General features: G+C 43.7%; 1 protein-coding gene across 1 annotated transcript; it reads left to right on the top strand.

Moving 5' to 3' along the window:
• The first annotated feature begins 1,604 nt into the window (after positions 1-1,604).
• klf13 (Kruppel like factor 13) lies at positions 1,605-22,738 on the top strand. Its single transcript, XM_083666604.1, has 2 exons — positions 1,605-2,328; positions 14,865-22,738. The coding sequence occupies exons 1-2, from the start codon at positions 1,884-1,886 to the stop codon at positions 15,182-15,184; spliced, it is 765 nt and encodes a 254-aa protein (XP_083522730.1). The 5' UTR covers positions 1,605-1,883; the 3' UTR covers positions 15,185-22,738.
• Positions 22,739-23,103: the final 365 nt, after the last annotated feature.

Genomic DNA, 23,103 nt, shown 5'->3' with positions numbered 1-23,103 from the left:
GGGTGGGAGCAGGGATTTGGGGTTGTACAAAAGGTCTCTTGAGTCATCACATTGCTGTGTGGCCGTTACTGCCAGGGAGCTGTGCTGTCCCAGGATCCCCCTCTGATGGGTGTCTCCGAAGCAAGATAATGAAAATGAACATTGTTAGGAAAATAGGTAGGCCTGTATTTGATGTAGGAACAGGTATTGAAAGTCATTCTTAATGAACAATGAATATCATGAGCTCCTTTGTCATAAAAACATGTGTGAAAAGAGTAACAGTTGTCTAAAGTGAATTAACTTGTTGCATGTTGTAACTGGTGTTCTCTAATGTGTTGGATTATAGTATTGTTTTATCAATCAATTCCTCGCCATCTCAGCTTTTAAAAATACAAACACTTGCAGTCTCCATGGCTTGAGGGAGCAATCTCATGTAAGAGGAACTGCCCTCTTGTTGAGCTGTCATAGACTGCATGGGCCGCCAAAGCTCCACGTGAAACTCAAGAACACAGAGTTCTTGTGGTGAAAGAATATGTAAAGTAATACAGCCAGATGGCCTTCTGAATGCCACATCGCCTTGTTCTCACTGAACACCAGGAACTTTCTAGTGTGGGCTTTTGTGCCGAGAGCTGAAAGAGTCCGCATTCATTCTCGCAGGAGAGCATCCGGTGCACCAGCAAAACAGGGCTGGTAGCCTACACCCTGCTATATTTCAAGTTTATTACATATTAGCATATGAATAATTATGGTAGTTTGGTATTTTTTTGCTAATAAACATTCCATCGACAACATAGAATAAACATGGTAGACCAGACAGTTTTTCCGATTGCTTTAACGAATCGAATCCGTTAACAGTACCATGAATCGGTTGTCACTATTATGACAACTGCTTCTTTGTCATCTCACATAGTTTTGGAACTGTGTTGACTTTCCCTTCCCGCACTGGTGTCACTTGTCTCTGTTTGGGGAGAATAGATGTAGACGTGCTCATGGCTGTTGGCTGAGCTCCAGTTGGCAACACACTCATGGCCCACTCAGAAGAGGGCTTTTAAGGTACACAGTGTTCAATAGGATAGAGAAGAACAGAAGGCAACTTCACAGTTATACTAATTCCTGATGGTATTTTGACTAAAATGTCTCTTGACACTTGTCTATTGCAGTGTGACTTTCACATCCTGTTTCTGTAACCTGCTGGCATGTGTCACTATTGCAAGATGCTCTACTGCCAAAAGTTGAGTAAGATCATATTAGGATCTTTATTTTGTACAGTTTCAGATACAATGCACCTGAATGACAAAATAAGCTATCTGAAAGTAGTGTCCTCATTTACATTCATTTGTGGAATTAGAGTCAAATATTAGAGTCAATTGGTGGTAAAAAGGTTTATCATGGCCCGTTTCTTATGTATTCATCATTTGAATGCATTGTGGTAAGTCTCTATAGTGAAACTTTCAAGTTATTATCTAAAGTTTTGAGGGGATAAGCCAGTGCATTTAAGGACACGAGATATCCAATGAATAAGCGGCCACTCTGACGATGCTGCCAAACGCTACCGGTCGACACGCCCCCAGCATGGATACAATCAGCATGAACAAGCGCTCAGTAGAGACAGTCATGCTGGAGAGAGTGTAGCAGCCGCGATGGGAGTTATCAAATCCAAGTTTTTAGAGATTTCAGTAAAAAGAGAGTTTCTCGTTTTGTGTGTCTACGTTTTCATCTAAAACGTTTCCCCACCAGGATGTTGGTGGTGTTGAAAAGCCGGTGAGATCATAAAGTGAGTTCTGATGAGAGCGACCTCCTCATCAGCATCACACAAAGGGAACCACGGAACAAGTTATTTTTAAAGGCTGTCATTTTTTTTGTTAATGTCATTAAGAAACATCTGGGGCTATTCCTAATACGAAATGGATCACTTTGCTGCAGAGTGCCTTGTTTCAATGTCCAGTCGTGCAATTGTTCATGGTCCTAAAGGGAATAGAGAGGTGAAACCAGAAACTGCGGCTTCTTCAAGGAACGGAGAGGAGATTGTAGGACCTTTGGTAAAAGACAACTCCTCTCTTTTTGTGGTGGCTAGGATCTTGGCGGATTTCAACCAGCAGACCCCCAACAATTTTGCCGATCAGGCAAAAATAAAGGAGGAGAGCCTGCCACCGAACCTTACGAAAGATGATGGAAACTCTGCCACACCTACCACCATCACCGACCCTGCGCTTAAACAAAGAGGCAAACGATTGAGGGGTCGAATTGAGCACGAATCACCCCAGAAAAAGCACAAATGCCACTATTCAGGTTGTGAAAAAGTTTATGGCAAATCGTCCCACCTCAAAGCCCACCTAAGGACACATACAGGTCAGTCTCTCATCAGAAGCAAATATGCATATGAATAAATACACTTTTAGAATGGACAAAAACAGTTCCAAGTGAAGGAGACAATGCTTTATATATTTGTTCTTATTATAGCAATACATTTTCACAGTCTATGGTATAGCCTATGCAGTAATCTATTTTACCGAGCCAAGCAGCACCATGGTCTTTTATCTATAGATTTACAGTATTAACATCATGAGATGAACTCATGATCAGCATTAAAGATGTTTCCACGAGTTGGATACTTTGCAAAATAGTCTTAATTTAAGGGGGGGGGGGGGGGGGGGGGCTCACAAAATACCGTCACGCCCACTCAATACGCCCAACCTTTGTCAGAGACATCACACTCTGCTCGCTGGTCTCCCGCCGGACCATTTGCCTATCCTTGTATTGGGCGTATGTCCCTGGCTGCAGTGCAAATTAAGATAATTGCATAGTTCATACTGCCTTTTATTTAGGCACATTAAGTTCAGACGAGATTCAACGTGCAAAGCAGACTACCTTTGTTCTCTTATGGCCACGGGCAAAGGTAAAGAGCAGCGTGATGTAACCGGTCATAAAATATTAAATTATAGGTGTCTAAAAGTAACCGGAAACTACACCGGCATGCAATCACAAGTTCTTGAATCTGAAGTTGTCTGGTACCGTAACGTCGCAGAAAAAAACATCAGTTGCTCAAAATAGGGAAATCCATATATATCGCCAATATGCGGTATTAAAGGAGAGCTCCTCATGGAGAAAAAATGTCGACAGAAAACGAATAAAATTGGGGGTTGGTAAGAGTTCTGCAGTCGCCTCTCTGACTCTTAAAGCTCTTTGTTGTGATGTGCCACACCCCCGCTAGACAGACTGCCAGCTGATCTGGCCAGCAACAGACTCAGCTAGCTGAGCTCAGACGTGAGCAAAAGGAGCCTATCAGCCAGTCCTCCCCTCCCATACAACTGAGAATATTCTCATAATGCTATAGATTCCTATTGAAAGAAGCAACCGCATTTGGAGCAAAATCATCCATGCCAATGCATTCACTTTGTTTGGTCCCATGGCTACACACACCCACACAGATCATTCACCCTGCAGCCATAGCCTTGGGCTTTTATATTTAAGACTACAGGGAAAAAGATGCATTACACAACCGTGTGCCATAATGTCATATGACATTGCATTGTATGAAAGCATTTGACTTGCCTGACACAAAAAGTATTTTGAATGCAATCAAGTTTATTACAAGTTATTTGTATAACATATATTACACGTTTTACAAGTTATTAATATACTGTATTAGTCTACTGAATTTCTTGCTGGTTCTGAACCAGCACAATGTCCTGTATGGCCACAATTCAAGCAATAGCCTACTTGTTTTCCCAGAAGATATCACAAACACTGAATGTTGTATAACAGTTCTTCTCTGGACACGCCCACCTACATTGAGAAAATGATGCTGTACACCCAGACAAGGCTAGACAGACATACAGAAAGATGCTTTCTTTTATGAAGATATCATGTATCATAATTTCCACTCACCAATTACAATTAATGGAGATGTTTTAAATTGTGCATGATTCCTTGACAATATTTGGTGGTAGTTAAAATTCCATGAAAACACATGATGTGGACACTTATATTTTCAACCCAATACTTAACACTAACCAGTTTCCTCCCTTCTACTGATATTTGCCTATGCTATTGACAGTAGATTACCTGCACAAACATAGTGTTATAGTTGTTTTAAGAACATTTACAATACATCTTTTGTTGTCTGTAGCCCACTTATTTTGGTGACATAAATCTATCTCTCATTAGGCTGCTGGTTCTATGTTGTGATTGATAGACATTGCGTCCACGTCTCCATGAGGATCGGTTTTTTTTTTGTCAATTTTATAGCTCTCTTTTTAGTCCTGCCCTAATCGTTTCCTTATTGGCCTGTCCTCTGGCTCCTGACCTTTGATTGGTACATTCTCCGGTCTCTGGCTTGCGATTGGTTTGTGTTCAGGGTGAATAATGAGTGTTCCTTCTCATTTGTTTGGGTAATCAGAGAATGTGGGTCATCTGAGTTCAGCAGCCTTGCCTCAGCCAACCTGCAGTGTCCCGGAGAGCGCTATTCCTCCTATTCCCTGGCACTCAGCACGTTTCCCCTCAGTCTCGACTAGCAGAGCAAAGAGAGAATGGATCCCCGCCCCATCTCAACCAAACACCACTGTCTAATTGATGGGGGAACAGAGTGTTATAGAAACAAACCAGAGAGCCAAAGGAGCAGGAGTCCTTATTTGACTTCTGTAACGCCCCAACTCCCAGACGACTCAGCTTTGAAGCTCTGTTTTATATCAGGGAGAGAGCAACAGGAACTGGGAACTGAATTGCATTTCAGTCAGTTTGGCAATGCAAGCCTATGGAACACTGCTGCTCCATAGATAATAAAGGATGAGCCTTGACTAAAAACACATGGCATGGGAAAGGCTATAATCACCTATTTTGACTATAGATTAAGAACCTTTCAAGGGGGTATGTTTAGACCAAGCTGTCTCAAGCATGTGTGTGATTTTAGCTTTTTTGACGATTATTTCAACAATATATAAGACATATGATTCTGGAATCATTAGGTTGTACCCCATAATTATTATTATTTTTCTGTGATAAGTGACACAATTGCTGTTGACCACCTTTGAATTAAATCATTGCATTAGTGGTATACTGTCAGTACAAAAGTGAGTAGTGTGAATTTACATACTTGTTTTCATAAGGGGGGCATGTCTACGACTGACATTTACTCATTAGTCTTTCAATTCACTTTGCCCTCCATGATAATTCAGTTTGTACATGTGGTCACACAAGGTATTTTATCTTACATCTCAGTTTCCTCACTGAATTGGTGTTTGAGCTTTTCCTTGATAAGTCCTAATTGTAAAAATCAACTTTTGTCCTCATTAGGTTTAGTCATTTGTCTGATTGGGTAACCCGTGGTGGTACCTCGTGATATGTACCTTTGCATGTAGTTTAATGGTGCTGTCAGTTCAGAGGTTAGGGCTAATCTCCCTTTACCCATAATCTAATCTGTTAGCTGTACACTCTGTAATGTTATCAGAGGCAATGGGATGCATGCCTTCCTCATACCTATCCTCTGCTAATCATATGGTGGCCTGGTCTATTAAAGGTTGGCTTTATGGGCGACTCTTTTTCTTCTGCCATGGTGCACATGCTAGTGGGAAGGGGCAACGGGATGTAGCAGATGAGAAAATACATGGTGAATACAAATTGCTCATTAAAGTGGGTTTGAGTGTCAGGGCTGGGAAACTGCAGCAGGTTGGGGGTCTAAGGTTACCAGACAGCTTTGTCTGATCTCCTGGAATGGGAGAGGCAGGGTTTCCCTTTGACACATACACTTGTCCTAAACTATGGAAAACAGACCCATAACACTGATGCACAGGATTGGGAAAAGCAGTTTTTGTTAGTCAACTGGAACTACTGTGAGAAGTATGTCAAAATGCATGATGGGCCCAAGTATAGAACAGTCCTTGAAAATGAAACCAGAGAGAACTAGAGGACATCCTGATACTTTATAATGAGTGTCTTCAGTATGAGTGGGTTTCACTTATCATTTCTTTTAACCCTTGGTCTCCAGAACCATTACTCTGACAATGTGATCCGCAAAATACCTTTTTTAGTATGAAGTGTCTGTATGGAACAGTGGGTTCCTCATTACTCTGCTCTGGTCATGTCATGTAAACCGCCAACTCAGACGGAGAGATGGCCCCTGACGAGCTCATTACAAGGCATATCTTTTTTAGAGGGAACAGCATGAACCCTCCATGCCCCCCACCGCACAAGGCCAGGACCAAAACCCACCAAATCACTAGGAGGAACGAGGACAATATTCCTCATAGACAAAAGGGCTTAATAACATATTTTACAGTCGGTTTGCCTTTTTGTTCTGTCCTTTTGTGCTCCAGTGGGGTACCTCTGGTATTGTCTCATAGTCATAGAGGCCCTCTAACTATCGCTAAAGCTCACTACCACCTGGTGCACATTTAAAGCCTTGTTAGCATTTTAAATAATAGACTCCGTTAATACACACTTACCCGCTATTTTTGGGAAAGAAACAACCTCTTTAATGACACTTATTACCGCATGGGACTCCCTGCTAAAATGAAATTATCCCAAATTCTACATGGAAAAAATATTTTTAGAAGCATTTGACAGTACCAAAAAAAGTATATTTTTAGAAGTATTTGACAGTACATTTCCATAGCTACCAGTAGTTTTATGTTGGGGCTATTACAGGGTGTGCTGTGTTCCTGGCCCCGGCAAAGTGATGAGGTAGGAGGGTGGAGATGGGGTATTCCCGCTCATACTCCTCCTTGACCTTGGCTCAGGGACAGGTTACAGCACCGCTGGGGACAAGAGGTCGCTCTGGCTGTGTCTACAATCCACACAGCAGGATTTCCATTCTTCCTAACCATCTAAGCCCTGTTTCCACTTGAGACCTCAGTGCCAGCACATTAAAAATGAGAGGTATATCATGGTGCAGTACAGTCATATGTGGCTAAAATGCTCTCTGTCATATACCTTGTCCTATTCAACAAATCTGATAATTCAGAACATATCAGAGCCAAATCAGTTTATGGTCTTAAGTGCTTCTATAACCTCAGATTGGTGTCATTAAGGATGACACATCACAATCTATATTTAGAGCTAAACATTGACATACCTATCTCATTTTGTATTTGATTAGGTTGGGATTATACTGTTTAGTAGATTAGAATTGACGATCAGTGAATTAGAAATGATGATCCAACTCAGTATTTTTGCTGCGCAATCATCTGCAAGATTACTTGCAGTTATGCATGTATGGATTGATTTCAAGTTCATCTCTAGAGGACTCCTGTCATTTCAATCTGGTTGGCCTCATTAATCTCATGTGTAGCTGTACAGAATGTACTGTATGTGTCCAATGGAAACAAGGCATTAGTGAAATCTACTTTATTCCTGGGATGTAAATACAACCTAACTGGACTTGCCATCTTGCCTGTTCTAATCCTCTGGGTCAGTGCGGCCAGTGTTCTCCTTGGGGTTCCTAGCCTGTGACAGATTTAGGAGACGAGGCTACATCCCCATGGGGGTCTCCCCTGCCTAGGCTCCACACTGTCCACCCTACCATCCCTCCCTCATTCCATTCAATAAACCAACTGGAGTCTAGTTACTGGCTGCTGTTCCTACCATCCTTGGAGGTAATAATACAGATGAATGGACGACTTTATATGATGGCTACATTTAGCAAAGAATGTAACCATGTTAGAACGTGATTGAACAACCGACCACAGAGGGCATATACTATAAGGCCTTCATCAGGTTGTGAGGCCGCTGTGCTGCTTTCAATGAATTACAGAGCTCATGTATTCTTTAGTTAGCTTCGGAGTGGTCTTTATAAAAGCCACTCTGTCTATCCCCTCCCTCCTCAACCCCTCCCCTCTGTTCTCAACCCTGCTGTAATGCACAGAGAAAATGAGGGCTGTGGCGTGGTGTGTGTTGTGAGGCCTAGCCCGGGCCACCCGACTGCAGCGTGCGGTATCCATTACCATGGGCAGGAAGAGAAGGATCTAGACCTGGTGTGGCTCTGCATTTTTCACCTCTGTGGTGCAAAAGCCACCACCCGCATTTCTCACGCAAACGGCAGGGATATGCAGTGCAGAGAGACAAGAGGCACCGGGCCCTGTACATAGTACACAGTACATAGCACAGTGAAGTGGGGGGTGGAGCAGATGCAGGGAGATATACGTTGTCAATGCCCTCCATTGATGTAGGTCATTTATTCAGCTGCATCTGCAGGCAATCTGATTAGCGTGTTAGGAGCTGTGAACTCTGCAGCAGGAGAGTACACCCTTAAGAGAGCCACCCACAGCTCCAGGGTCCCTTTTTTCTAGACCTGAACCCTGACTGGGTGCTATGGCGGCCACACATGAGGTATGGCTTATATTAGGGAGGAAGAGCTGAAAGATGTGTGAACCTCATGACAGATAGTAGGCTCCTCTCTCTCTCCCTCTCTCTCTCTCTCTCTCTCGCTGTTTACGCTGCCTGCGATGTGTGTGAGGTGCGCTCCCCTCCTCTGTGGGAATAAGAGCGTGGCAGATAGCGGCGGCCGCACGTGCATTGTGGGGCGTGGTTCCTCCTTGGAGAAATGAAAAGGAACAGTCAGTGGTTAGGGCATGGCCTTGAGGGGGTGGGGGGGTGGAGGGACATGGCCATATCACACTGAGAGGTGAAAATATTCCACTCACACTCGTGTCAGTCAAAGCGTTGAGGACTAGGACCTTATTAAGGTAGCTGCCATGCAGCCAGTGAGTAGCTCATCTTTATATACAAGTAGGAGAAGGCTCGTGATGGCAGATTCTGCGTCCCTCTCTGTGTGTGATATCAGGACGAAGGGAGGGGATCCATTTCATGTGAGCTTGAGTGTTGGACTCCATCAGCTGAATGAGCTGGCGGTGAGCTGCGTGAGTGAGAGTCACGGTTGATAGGATATCTCTCCCCCCACCTGCCTGTGCTGTGCCAGTGCCTCTGTAGACATAAACACCCCTTAATGGCTGCAGCTGTCTCCATGTCCTTAGTTAACCAGGGTTAAAATGATTAGCTGACTGCCTGCCTGCCTGCAGCACGAGAAGGCTGCAGGCCATTTCAGCTCGCCTTCAAGGCTGGAGAGAAGGTCCACTCTAGCTAATTGATGAGGAAATAGTGATGAGCTGGTCAATGCAGTGAAGCAACCCCCCCCCACCCCCCCCCCCCACACACACACCCCTCCCCTCCCCTCCCCCAGGAGTAAAAGGGATGAAATAATGTGTAGTAGAGTGTCTACAGGAACCAGACAGTCGGCCCCTGACTCTGTATGTCTGTGACTGGGATGTCTGTAGCCTTGTGCAGTGCATACTAGCGGGGAGTGAGTTGCGGTTAGAGTGCATGGCCGTCTGATTGAAGCGTATTACGGTTGCGGTTTTCCTGCTGGGAGCAGGGCTGTTGTCATTGTTCACTGTCTGACAGCTATAGACCCACAAGGCGTGACATGCAATTCTATGGCAAGGTCCTCCCAACAAAGACCATAATAGATTAAACATGGCCTTTTTCTCTCAACAAGCCCGGGCCAGTCTCTCACCTGTCTCAATCCATGTGTCTTTGTCAGCGCTCCCTCAGACTCACCAACGTCCTCTCTCCTTATCAAAGACCTCTATAAGTCCCATTTTGAAAGGAGGCTTTGACGTGAAAGCCTGTTTTGACTGAGCGCTTCTCTCAGTGCAGTGGTGTGGTACCTCCCACACAGAGAAGACATTCTGATGAACATCCTCATGCAGTTTCTTTTTCAGTTGTATGAAATCATTTCAAAGCAAACAAGCTCAGTCAGACCACACAGTTCCTCTAATCCTTTGGTGTTGTTTATGCTCAAGAGAGGGTTGTACATCTGTGCATGTGACAGTTGTGTACTCTGTGTCTTAACAATGACGGAAAAAAGAATAGCTGGAAGCCTTAATGTATGTTTATTGCGTACCAGACCACATGTGTTTACAGTGCCATCGGAAAGTATTCAGACCCCTTCTCTTTTTCCATATTTTGTTGTGTTATAGACTCAATTTAAAATGGATTAAATTTAAAGAATTTGCCATCAATCCACACACAATACCCCAGAATGACAAAGCGAAAACATGTTTTTTGAAATTTCAGTAAATGTATTAAAATTGCAAAACAGAAATACGTATTGAATAAATATTCAGACCCTTTGCTATGACACTCTTAAAATTAACTAAAATGAAAAATGTCATCAACAAATCACTCAATAAGTTGAATTGAGTCCATCTTAATGCAAGGATAATAGTTCATGTAATTTTGGAATTAATATCTTTGTTTTTATAGGGTCTCTGAGTTTTCGCTTTGTCATTCTGGAGTATTGTGTGTGGATTGATGGCAAATTCTTTTAATTTAATCCATTTTGTCTATAACACAACAATATGTGGAACAAGTGAAGGGGTCTGAATACTTTCCGAAGGCACTGTATATCCCCATGGCGTGCTATAGAGTCATTGAAGGGAGTGGCCTCCCTTGGCTCCCTCCCTTTGTGGATGGGTGAGAACTTAACCCTGTCCTCTCCTCTCCCATGATGCCTGGCGAGTTGGCCAAGGATGATGTCATGGAGGAAAGCCTGCTCTAGTGCTCATGGCTGATGGTGGGGCAGGACAGACTCGGCCAGAGTATCCGTCTTGTGATTACCCTGTGTGGAGCCCAGTGGCTGGCTAGCTGGCTGGCTGGCTGGCTGGCTGACTGGCTGGATGTCTGACTTGCTGGCTGGCTGGCTCCTGGTTGGCTTCACTCCACAGCTGTAAACACACAAGTAAATTACAGCCCTCTGATGAGCCGGACCACTGTAGTTTGTGGTGCCACTCTGGTCTCATGTTTCCAGGGTCTGCCTCTGATTCAGCTCTGCTCTGAATGAACACTGAGTTCAGCTTAACCGTGATGAGCTGTGATAGACGATCCACAGCATCTAACCTGACCCTCCCTCTTTAGACTGACACGGTAGGCCTATTTAAAGTACCTCCATCCTTACAGTATTTCTTCATACTGTGAAAACGGTTAAAGTTGGCTCGTAAAAGCTAGATTTGTAGTTGATGTGAGCATATATATATACAGGTATATATATATATATATATATATATATATATATATATATATATATATATATATATACCTGTCTCTGTTTGTTAGATTCTACCAGAGGAGGCTGGTGGAGGTAGGTTTTTTCCTTCCATTCCATGCATTACAATGAGCCCGTCCTCCGATTTCTACCCCCTCCAACCTCCCCTGGATTCTACAATTACATGGAGCGAGTCGTATCGGTCTGGTAATGCTACACTGTTTGAGGGCAGAGCAAAGTTTACTTCAAGATGATCTCTAGAGGTTCCTCAGGGGCGTCATTTACACAGTGTCTCTCATCACTCAGAGCTATTTACTCTACTCTAGTGCTGAAGGCTCTGCTCATAGGGAGCTGAAGGCTTCTCTCTCTGTGCAAGCCTGCTAGCTGGCTACTCGTGTGAATGTGAGTTGCCCATGGCTGAGAAAACAAGAGGAATGTTATCTGCTCTGCTTCGAGATGCTGGTAGTTGTTGTTGGAACAGGTGACTGGGCAGAGTCTCCAGGATCTGCTGCTGCTCACGTCAGACGGTGATTGGATCTTTCCTCTTCAGACAGTGTCCCCGATGCCCTCAGATTCCAGTCGTCCTTTCATTTCTGCACTCATTCATGAGGTGATTTTTTAAGACATTCATGTGAGGAAGAGAGCAAGAGGGAGAAACAGAGATAACAGTTTACTGACCCAGTGGCCCCGTTGAGAACAGTTATATAACAGGGTTACCTGTGACATAATCGCATTGCCTTGCCTCGGAGGGGAGACACTAGCGCGGAGTTAAAGGAGGGAGGTACAGTGTTCGTGTATGACGTAACACACTCTCCAGATAACTGGGTCACTGTGTTCGTTAGGCGAAAGCTTCCCTAATTACTCCCCCCCCCCCCCCCCACACACCCATTCTGAGAAAGACAGGCCATGCGCTGTGCCTGTTGGCTTAGAGCCAGAGATAGGACAGCCAATCAGCAGGTCGCAGCGTCACAGTCGCCACAGCGCCCTGCCGGGAACACACTGTCACTGGCCGGCGAAAAGCGGGGAACGTGGGGAGTGGCTGGCAGGATTGTCTCTTTCATGAGCATGTTGGGTCGTGGCTGAGCGCTAGTGAAAATGTCTGTGTCACTATCCCACCATTGAGGGGTGGCCTCTTCCATTGTTTCCCCCTCGAGAACAAAGTGTTTGTTTTCAGAGCCTACCCATTGTCCACAGAGTTTGGTTTTTCTACCATCCTTATGGAGCGGGGGAGGCCGGTGAAGGTAGCAATCGGAGGACGGGCTCATTGTAATCCATGTCAGTGTTTCAGAGCTTACATTAAATCAAGCGGATAACAGCAGCAGCAGCAAATAAAAAAAAAAATAAAAAAGTCCCATTCTCCTACTTCTTTTCAATGCGTGGTGAAACTTTTGACCTGGTTGTCAGTATACCAGCACCAGCACTTCATACATATTGATGTAAGGATATGGGGCTGATTTGTGTTTCTGATTTGTGTGTGTCTCTTCCTTTGGCCCAATATAATCCCAAATGGAGCCGGCCATGACTCCTGTCAGTGGGTGGTTGTAGGATACCTGATGCTCCTACTATCTACGTTACGCTATACTAGACTAAGTATGACTCTTTTAGCTCTGCTCGCTTGTATCCAGTGAAATATTGATGTTGTTGGATCTGTTACATTGGTTGTTGAGCTGCCTGCAGAGCAGAGCTCTATATCTCAGCCCATAGCTCACTCTGCAGTGCGCCGAGTCACCAGAGGCTGTTTCTCTTGTTAATAAGATGGGAAATCAGAGCCTGTGCTACAAAATGCCACAAAAAAGCCTGCGAAGGCAAACTTCCCCCTGTTTTATTAAGAACTAGGCTAATCTTAGCTCCTGTCTATTTTTGTTTACATTTCAAGAGGGTTAGATCCAGGATGTTTAAACGCGGTCAAACAAGCGTGCCCTTTTTTGTTTTTATAACCACATTGTATCTGTGTGTGAGAAAGACAACTTATATAAATGCATGTTTCTTTTTGCATTCGCCATAGTGTGAGAAATTGGGTGAGAACAGCACATTTGAGGAGGTACGGCTTTGTGTGTGTGCTTTAGATTCTTGGCGTGAGAAAGAGGAGGAGGTGTTGTTAGCATATGTGAGGTCTGCAGACGTGTATGAGTACATGTGCGTTAGCGTCAGCAGACACAGCTCTGGGAGCCAGGAGGAGAGGTGGGTTGGGCTGAGTCTGTATGGAGGTGAGGGGAGACGGTTGAGGCCAAGGCACAGACTGGGGGTTGTCTAGACTTGTGCTGTCTGTCTGTCTGTTTGTCTGTCTGTCTGTCGGCTGCTTTTGTAACCATGCAGTAGTGGGGGAGGGGGGCCAAGTTCTCTACTTTGTTGTGTTACCTTGGCATCAGGACCTGAAATATGTTTGATGTTGCAGAGCACTGTTTCCATTGTGGCCCTCAGGGGGAAACCACTAAACAAAGGCAACGATTGGAAGACTGTGCTCCCATGTGAACATCTGTCATGCTCGCTATGAACATCTATGCATTTCAATGTATTTTTCCCTTTTCCTTTTTTTCTTCTTGGTAGCTCTGAGATCCCTACTAGAAGGATAGATAATGACTGATCTCATTTGCTTTGTAAGGGAGAGAAGCATCAAACGCATATGCTCTGCCCCCTCGGTATAGGCTAACGCAGTGCTAGGACTCAGTGCAAGGAATGCTGCGTAAAATTAGAATGCTGGATCTAGCTATTGTCAGGCAGAAAACCACTGAGACGGAACTAAAAGGAATACTGTATTAGCCATATTCGCCACTGCGCGCACAACACTGGATTTAGACTCCATCCGCACTGTTTTCACATGAAAATCTAAGGAAACCACACCAAGATATATAGTACCATCTGGCTTTGGGTTGATTTGTGTCAAAGCCCTAGTTTTATTGCCGATGGAGGGGGAAGGGTATAATTTCCCATGCGCAGAGTCACAGATAGTTACATGTTGGAACAGGGGCAGGGTAACCATTCTGAAGATTATTAGCATCTGGAGCTACGCTAATTAAACTGTATGCCTGGTGCCTCAGCATGAGACCAACATTGCGGCCAAAACCTGGCTGATTTACTCCTGTAGTCCTATGGTTCAGAGGTAGCTCTTTGTGTCGCTTTCCAAATGCAGCATTGGGGTCTGTCTGGCCGTGTTGCTATGTGTTGTGAACATGACCATCCCCTTTCTCTTTCTGCCACCTCTTTCTGCCAATTGGCTACATTTACAAGACGATTGTCCGCGCTTCAAAGTGGTGGCATATTATATTATCCCCCAAATAAGCTGCAGTTCAAGATCCAGAGGAAAGAGCCATTGTTCTCTGTTGACCTGTAAAACTGGTGGGGCTTCATAGGAGTTGTATTTGTTCAATGTTCATTTGTCATTTATATGGGTAGAAGAGGGAAATGACCAAGTTGGAGTTATGCATATGACACAGAAAGAGGTTAGAGAACAGCTCAGTCTTGTTCAGCTGGCCTAGTCATCACTTTGATATGCATGGCAGAGTTCATGGCTTGTCAAGTCTTAAACACCTTCTTTGCATAACTGCTCTTTCTACTGCCTTTGTAAGCAGCCTTTGGGGTGAGGTTTTATTAACAGTGTCATAATCCAAGTAAGAAAAAAACAAAACTAGCTATTGTATATTTGACCTCTGGGTCATATGTGTCATGTAGCTAAGTGTAGAGAGTTCATACTGAACACTCCTACCGTAGTCCACCATGCTTCCACAGTCTTATGTAAATGATTCACTGCCTAATCTGTGCGTCAAGGGTTAGGTTTAAGCCATGTTGTTATCTTCCTGTGTTGCTGTTGAGTAAACACTGACAGCTGTCTCCTTGTCTCCTTGTCCTCCAGGAGAGCGCCCTTTCCCCTGCACCTGGCCCGACTGCAGTAAGAAGTTTGCCCGTTCCGACGAGCTGGCCCGCCACTACCGCACCCACACCGGGGAGAAGAAGTTCGGCTGCCCGCTCTGTGACAAGCGCTTCATGCGCAGCGACCACCTGATGAAGCACGCCCGCCGCCACTCTGACTTCCAGCCTGGCATGCTGAAGAGGCCCCACGGCGGGGTCGGGGGTGGCATCGCCCCCCGCCCCAGCTCCCTGAGCGACTACAGCCGCTCCGACGCCTCCAGCCCCACCCTCAGCCCCACCCTCAGCCCAGCCAACTCGCCTTAAACCCGGGCCGCACTTTCCGCCTCTAGCTCCCGAGGCTTGTGTTCTTTCTTCATAACACTTGTGTTGCACAGTTGTTAGCAACTCCCCTTTGCTAATCCCGCGCTTGCTGTGGTGTACCATACTGTACATAACTGCTTATTGTAGTGCAATTTCTTGTGTGACCCTAAAAGAAGATAATGCCTTTCCCAGATGGCAATATTTACATTCTGTACCATATGTATGTATTTTTATAGCTTTTGGCCATGGCTAGTTATCCATTGTGTTCTTTTTTATTTTTTATCTGTCATCTAAACAAGGTTTAGAAGAACAAAAAAAAAAACAGACAAATTGACAGGTCTACCGAATCATTTTCGTTTAAAACGGGTGAGGGAAAAGGGGTACACATACACCTCAGGATTCAAGACAGTTGCTTTTTCTTAAGTACTCACCTTGACTGCACAATACAAGCATCACTTTACTCTGAAATTCAACATGGGTTGAATTTTGTGCCCTGCTCAGGGATGGCCTCGTTAGCTTGAAAGAAATGACCACGATGGAGAGAAACATACATAAAACAGCCTTACACTCAACAAGATTTGCACTCTTTCCTTTGTTTTTGTTGGTTTTCACATGAGGGAAACTAGCTGTGGGCTTTCAGTCATTAAAACACATGTTGTTTCCTCCCTGCTGTCTGTATGAAGACGTAGTTCAGTCAATATTGAGGGACTGAAATGAAATGCCATTGTGTTACGAGACTGGAAATGACATGCAGGGACACAGCAGTGCTTTTCTCTGTTCTCTCCCTCATATGAACAAACATACCCCTGTCCTTGTTGCATGAATTGTCTGAGACCATAATCATAGTTTTGCAACAGATTTGCTTTCAATAGGTTCAAATGGAATATATTTGCTGTTGTTCAGACCCACAGGATGTTTGACAAATGATGTCATTGACGTGTAGTGAGGTTGAGAGTTCGTCAATGTTCTCAATGGAAGAAAAATCTCAACCCCCAAAATGGAGATGGTGAAGTTTCAAAGCAGCTGTTTCTTCGATAAGGACTGTACTAGTGTTTCACACAACAGACAACCAACAGAAAGGGACTTGAATGGATCCAAAAGGAGTTGTATCCGTCTCAAAACCACATAGGCAAATCACCAAAGACCAGAATAAATTATGGCTTTACATAGAGGATAAGTCAGTGTTCATTGAGCCCTGGGCAAGTCAGTTGGCAGACTCTCAGGTAGAACCAGACGCCCTGCCCACTTCCCTCCTCGTACCCCCGCCTGGTGTGGCCCTCCCTGTAGGAAACGTCTGCATCCCACAAGGAGCTATTCATAGCTCAAGCAAGGAGTGGCAAAATGCCATTCCTGGGGAGTCCTCCTGCCTGGCTGGCTTTACCTGTCTCTTAGAGACAGAGAGGGCAAGGCAGAGAGAACGCAAGAACGCCAAACCACAGGGAGGCCTCAGGCCGCCCACCAGGGGAGGGGACCAATGTAGGCAGTGTTACAGTGTTACAGTACAGGCTCAGGGCAGAGCTGAAATGGGATGTGCCGCTGGCCGGTGGGGAACATGAGGACACAATGTGAACATAGCAGCTATCTGCAGGAGGCAGGAAAGAGAGGCCAGGTCCAGAGAGCCTCAGATAAAGAGACAAGGTTTTATCATGGGCTGAGCAGTCCAGAGGAAGAGACACCCAGTCAGGCAGCTCCCCCCAGAGACCTCCCCCTTCCCCTCCCTCCCTCCCTCCCTTCCTCCCCTCAGCCTCTGTAATGGAGGAGAGTCTGCCTGCCTTGCCCACCACTGGGAACCGTGGAAACATGGCACTAATGATTGGATGTTAGCCAACCTCTGGGACACCCCCTCTAGAGCAGGAAGTAGAGCAGAGCGGGAGGAGTAAAGGCTACTACTGTTCCTAACACAATACACTGTGTGTGTTGTCAAGATGCAGGGAGTATAGATCTCTGATATATTATCATATATAGATACTTTAATCCATATGGCTAAATGGAGGAGAGGGAGAGGCAGAGAAACATAGTAGACAAGATCGATTGCATTCATTCTGCTGCATTTTCCTGAGCACAGGGAAAGCTTCCAATATATCCTCTTTATTGTTGGGAAACGTAGGCGAAATGACAGCATGCAGAGAAATACATGCCCTCAATTAAAACCAGTAAAACAGCTGCTTTCAAACGTCACTCTCATAACAATAGGGCTTTACGCTCGTGTCTAAAACAAAATTGCAACCAAAATGACCGTAACATATCAGCAAATTGTAAGTGGTCACCAGCCTTACTTCCTTGTTGCCTGGGCCACTCAGATCTACCGTGAGAAAGCTGACTTGTGTTTCTAGTCACAGACATGCCTCACTAATTCAGACACAAGGCACAGCGAACCTTTCAGGAAAAAAGGCACCACTGTCAAAACTGCTGTGGTCCCAGACAGTCTGTGTTACACACACATATTCTCTTTAGTGCTCATGCACTATGGTCCACAATGGTCTCATATGCTTTACCCAGCTCCTCTATTTAACCCCAGCCCCCCCCCCCGCCCACCTCCCCCAGCCCCAATGTGATGGTTCAGAATGGCATATGTAGCCTACTGTACAGGCCCACTACCACGTCCCTCCCCAGGCACCTATTCCCCCCATAAACCCTATACCCCTCTCCACAGTAAATAAGAGTGAGCAGACTTGTAGACTAGCTGAGTGGAGGGTTTCTAGGGAAGGAGAAGCAGGTGTAAGTCTATGAATGGTAGGCCTTGTCCCCCCCATCTCTCCCGTGGGCCTCTCTCCCTAGCCTGTGAAAAAAAGGCTCACATAATCAGCTTTTTTCAATCCCTCTAAAAAAGAAAACATCCCTTATTTTGATAAAAAATGCATCAGTTCCCTATTAGACCACATGTTAAGAAACCTCAATATTGGATCAACTCTGTGAAATAGTTTCCAGGCGGCAAGATGACACTCTGAATGCCACTGTGCAACCACCAGCTCTCAGTGAAAGGCTGAATGAGAGCATTGGGTCATTTGCCACCCTGGTAACTCATTACCCCATTAACTCTCCCTTTAAACATTTTGTTATACTCTGTTGAGATACTTTATTTTGTAGCACAACACACATTGAAATTCCAGTTGAAGTGGTACAGAAGGTGTTCATTTGTGTTTCAAAGCACAGAGTTAAGGACGAGACAGCCCTCCAGATACTTTAGTTCTGCGGTTGTCACCTCCTAGCCAAGCAGGGTACCGTAATAATTTCTCAATCCGTAATCTGCACATTTACCTCAGGGTCAACATCAGCAGGGCATCTTTGAACCATTTTGTGGATTTATTGTCTTTATTCAGATGTTAGTTACTGCACAGTTTATAGTTTCCGCCAGTCTTCCTGGTGTTCCTCGGTGCTTCGCCCTCACTGCTGGTCAGTGTCCAAACACACTGGAAACACAGGACGTCCTCTTCGGCGCAGTCCCGGTCTGCCTGCGCCCCCCTACACTCTCAATCCTCCAGTCTAGTTACACAGTAGAACTAAGGCACCAGGGCCGTTAGGTATGAAGATGCTCTGACTGATTGCCCCTTTAAAAACCCATGGCCCTGTAGAGTCAGTGGAGAAACTCCTACTGTAGGACACTGATGAGATACTCTGTGACAATGCAAAAGGTTTTTTTTCTCTCCAGTCTATCCATCTCTTTGCATCATTAATGACCTATACAGGCCACCATAGATTTGTGGACTTTGTATAATAGACAGGTTTTTTCTGTTTTCACTGTACCAAAACTACTTGAATCATGAAACGTGAGAGGCCATTGAACGCAGCTTCAGACATGTCCAATTTTTACTGTACTTTCTTTGTCCTCAGTCAGACAACAACATTCACATGAACTCTGTGGAATAAGGTGTACTGTATAGTCTCTTCTTTTGTTGTTTGTATGTATATTCTTGCATATTGTCAGTTTTCTGATGTTTTTTTTCTTCTCTGTTTTCTGGTCACAGATGTAATTATTATTTCAACAATTATTGATTTTAGTGTGTCACAGCATTTTGGATTATATTGTTTTGTTGCGATGCCATGTCTTTGGGTAGAGGCACCATTTATGTTTTCTTGAATTAGACAGGGTGTATTCGAACATTATGAAATTGCTGCCCCCCAAAATGATATCCCGTTGATTCAAAGACGTTGAATGCTCATGTTAATACCAGGATGTATGTATTTCATTCTGTTATCCTAGATTACCTTGAGTCTGCGAGTTGGGGGAAGGCAGGGGTTGAAGATGAAAAGGGAAATCTCCTGACCTCTACATGATTTTAGAGAATTGTGTAACTGATTTTCTTTGATATTTGATTCTTTTTTTTTAAAACGTGTTTCATAACCATAGAGACCACAGCATTGTGAGTTAGTAGTGTAGTCATTTCTTATTTTCTTCATCTTTTATAGTTTGATGTCTTACTTAATGTGTTTCATGTCATGTCTTTCCAAAAATGCATACCTCTTTCAATGATAGACAAGTTGAAGTTATGTTTTTAGCTTAAAAAGAATATTCTGAATTCATATCTTCAACATACAATGACTTGGCCAATGTTTATATAATGGGTTATAAACATTTAATTGGTAGTTCATTTGTCCTTGTAAACCAGAAGGACATCCTTTTAAAGAAAGCATTTTTATTTGGACTTGACATTGAGTTTCATTTGATTGGTCATTTATAGGGTGCACAGTATACAGTATGTTTATCAATTCAAAACAGTTTGTATTTGGTTTCTAATGCATTGAGAATTCATCAGACAGAATCTCGCCTGGGATGTGACACACATTATGTAAGGATTTGCTTGATCATAAAGTAAATGCATGATAGATTTAACTTGTGTGCCAAAAGCATAGAGTGGTAATTCCATTAAGACGCTACAAAGTTTGAGGACGCAAAGTACAAACTCATATTACTACAAGACATTTAACAAACTTGTACAGTTTTATAAGTGTGTATATGTTTTTATGTATGTACAGAATTGAATGAAACAGCTTTGTGTGTTAGATATGCAAATGTTTTTAAATTAAGATATTTCTTTTCTGCTTTATCTAGACATCATTTTTATTATCTAGCTTTGTATTAATTTGTTTTTTTGTTATTTAATTTTTTTTGCTGTACAATACAGGAACAATGTATAATGGTTAGTTACTGGTATCTCTGAAATAACCATGATCTTCATTACAAATTAATGCCCAACCATTCCAAAGGATTGCAATTGCATTTGCTATAAATGTGCTGCTTGCATCAAACCAATGCATCAATGCTTCATTTGTTTTTTCTGCATTTGCTTTACAATGTGCTCTTCTTTGAATGTGAGACATCAAGTTTTACATATTGTGAGTTATACATGTGGTACTCTTCTCAGCCGCTTCCACTTTCCTTTCATGCAGCATGTTACTCTTTCTTCTCATAGACTGAGCCTGTCCAAGTGAGACACACAGTCATACCCAAAAAGCACCCTGACTCAGAGGGTGACATTTGAAAGATTGCTTCCTGATGTTGTGCGTATAAGTATACGATTTTAGAAAATAAGTGAGCTTGTCTTCCCACTTTATGTTTGAAGAGTTGAGATGTTCTTTAAGGCTTTAAGCTTTAAGGCTTTTTCAAGGTGGAAACGATGTCATGTTGTTGGATGCTTAATGGAGCAGTGAGGAAGACCTCACCCTTAGACTGATTAGACAACAGAACTAGGTTACAAACTCCACCTGTCAGTCTAAAGTTGTTACCAAAGGCCTGAAAGGAATGGATGAATGTTTGTAAACTATGTAACATACCAAGGCTGGAACACAACCCAGTTATAACAGTCACTCGACATGTCATGTTTGAAATGTAGAGTTTGTCACTCAACATTTTGCTTATGTACTAGCCATGGACCTTTTCCTGAAGTTCTTACAACGTACGCAATCTCTTTATCTCTTTATCTCTTTATCTCTTTATCTCTTTATTCAGTCGCTGAAGTGAACAAACCATTTAGGTTCCAAAAGTGAACAAAGCCAGCTTTGAACATGTCAGTCACCAGTATGTACCTAGCCGAAACACAACATTGAAGGGGTTGAATAATTCATTGGTGTGACTTTTGATCATCAAAGACAGTTATTCCTAGGGTTAGCCCTAACCCTAACCCTAAAGGCCCCCACTGCCACACACTGTACATCTCAATGCCCTTGCTAAAGAGTACCCTTGAATGGACTAGCATTTTAGGTACTAGATAGATGCCTTATGAGTGATGACATAGCACTGTGGTGCTTTCCCCCCAAAGGCCCATGGGTGGAATAGTGTGTTGTCCTGTGATTGTGTGCATGCAGGGGGAAATTCAATCATACACCTGCCGTTGTCTGTATATTATTGAACACTAGATGCTACCTTCAAAATAGCATGTACAGTATGTGTAAAAGATGGCTAAGGAGTTTATCGAACCATTTGCCTCTTCTAGATAATGAGTGCGCCTCTGTTCCTCACTGTGTGTAAATCAGTTCAACTCCTTTGACACTGAGAGGCCACTGATGAAAAAAGTAAGTGAGGTCAGTTTGGTTTCTTTGGTCGTCTGTGGGGTCAGATCTAGACCAAAGGTATTAGGTTGAAAGTAACAGGCATGTGGATGTTGTGAGCTGAAATGATGCGATGTGATCCCAGGTGTGAGTTCTGGGGTCTCGATAAGCAGTCTTGACGCACCACCGGACAGGTGGGAGTTGTTGGTTTCTGGGGATTCCCATGACGTCAAAGTACCCCTCAGATGTATATTTCACTCATCAGTCACTGCATCTATCTTGTGACATTGTGGAAATCCTGAGGAATGTCTGCTGATTAAAAAAAAAGAAAAAAAAGAAGAAGAAGAAAGTCATCCATTAACCTCCCTAACATTCTTTTCTATCCTTGTAGAAGCATACGCTAACAATGCTTATGATAACGTGTAGGATATTGTGGCATTATGTATCATTTGCCTGTTCCCTTTGAACCAGCATCCTTTCATGCTGTCGATGACATCCCCCATCCAGTACCATTGTATGTTTTAAATACAGTCTATTTAAAAGAGAGAGAGACTCTCGCAAGGCCTTAGGCCTGTCCTCTGGTCCACACCTCCTCTGCGTGATCTTAACTTGCCTTCCTGATACCTCTGTTTTTCTTCTGTTCATCACCGTCAGATGCCTGTTGTAGGGATGTCATGGTGCTGCTCCTCTCCCTTCAGCAGCACCAGTGTAACTTGCTCTGTAAAATAACTCTTATTCAACTGTATGGCCAGTTCAATTCACCTCCATGACCTCATCTTAATAACTGCCGGGTATCATTGTTTTTTTTTTGTTGCAATCAACCAAATCACTACTCTCTCAAGTATTACAGTTGTACAGTTCCATGAATTCTACAGACATTTAATGTGCTGGTCAATGGTTGTTCTGCTGTACCTTTTTAAGACATTATTTTTTACGTTAGACGATATATTGTGACTATTGTCCTATGCAAATATGAAAAATTAACAGAATTGTTAGATAATGTATGTTGTCATAACTTGTATGCATGAAATAGTGAAGTTTACATTTGGAAATAAATTCATAAATAAGCGGCGTTTGGTCTGTTTGTAATTCTCTATCTCTATAGTTTCTTCCACTCCAGTGCTATTCAATCACAGAGCGGATGGTATTCTCCCTCACTTTCAGTTCATGTGGAACGTGTTATTTCCCCACACGTCGGATTCACCTCACGTCTGTGTTATTGTTGCTGTCAATCAGCTGTCACACATGCATGTAGCCTTAGTTTCAGGAAGGGGAAAACAGTAGCTGGTATAGAGTGAAGTGAATGTGAGTAGCCTACTGCAGTGGAGGCTAGTGGAGGTAGAAACCGGAGGACGGGCTCATTGTAATACATGGAATGGAATGAGGAATCATTCCACCACATTTCCTCATTCCGTTTCATGCATTGCAATGAGCCC

Source organism: Argentina silus (assembly GCF_951799395.1).
Source record: "Argentina silus genome assembly, chromosome: 3".
NCBI lineage: Eukaryota > Metazoa > Chordata > Actinopteri > Argentiniformes > Argentinidae > Argentina > Argentina silus.
Note: the sequence above shows the minus strand (reverse complement) of the source record. Positions and strands in the feature narration are given on the sequence as shown.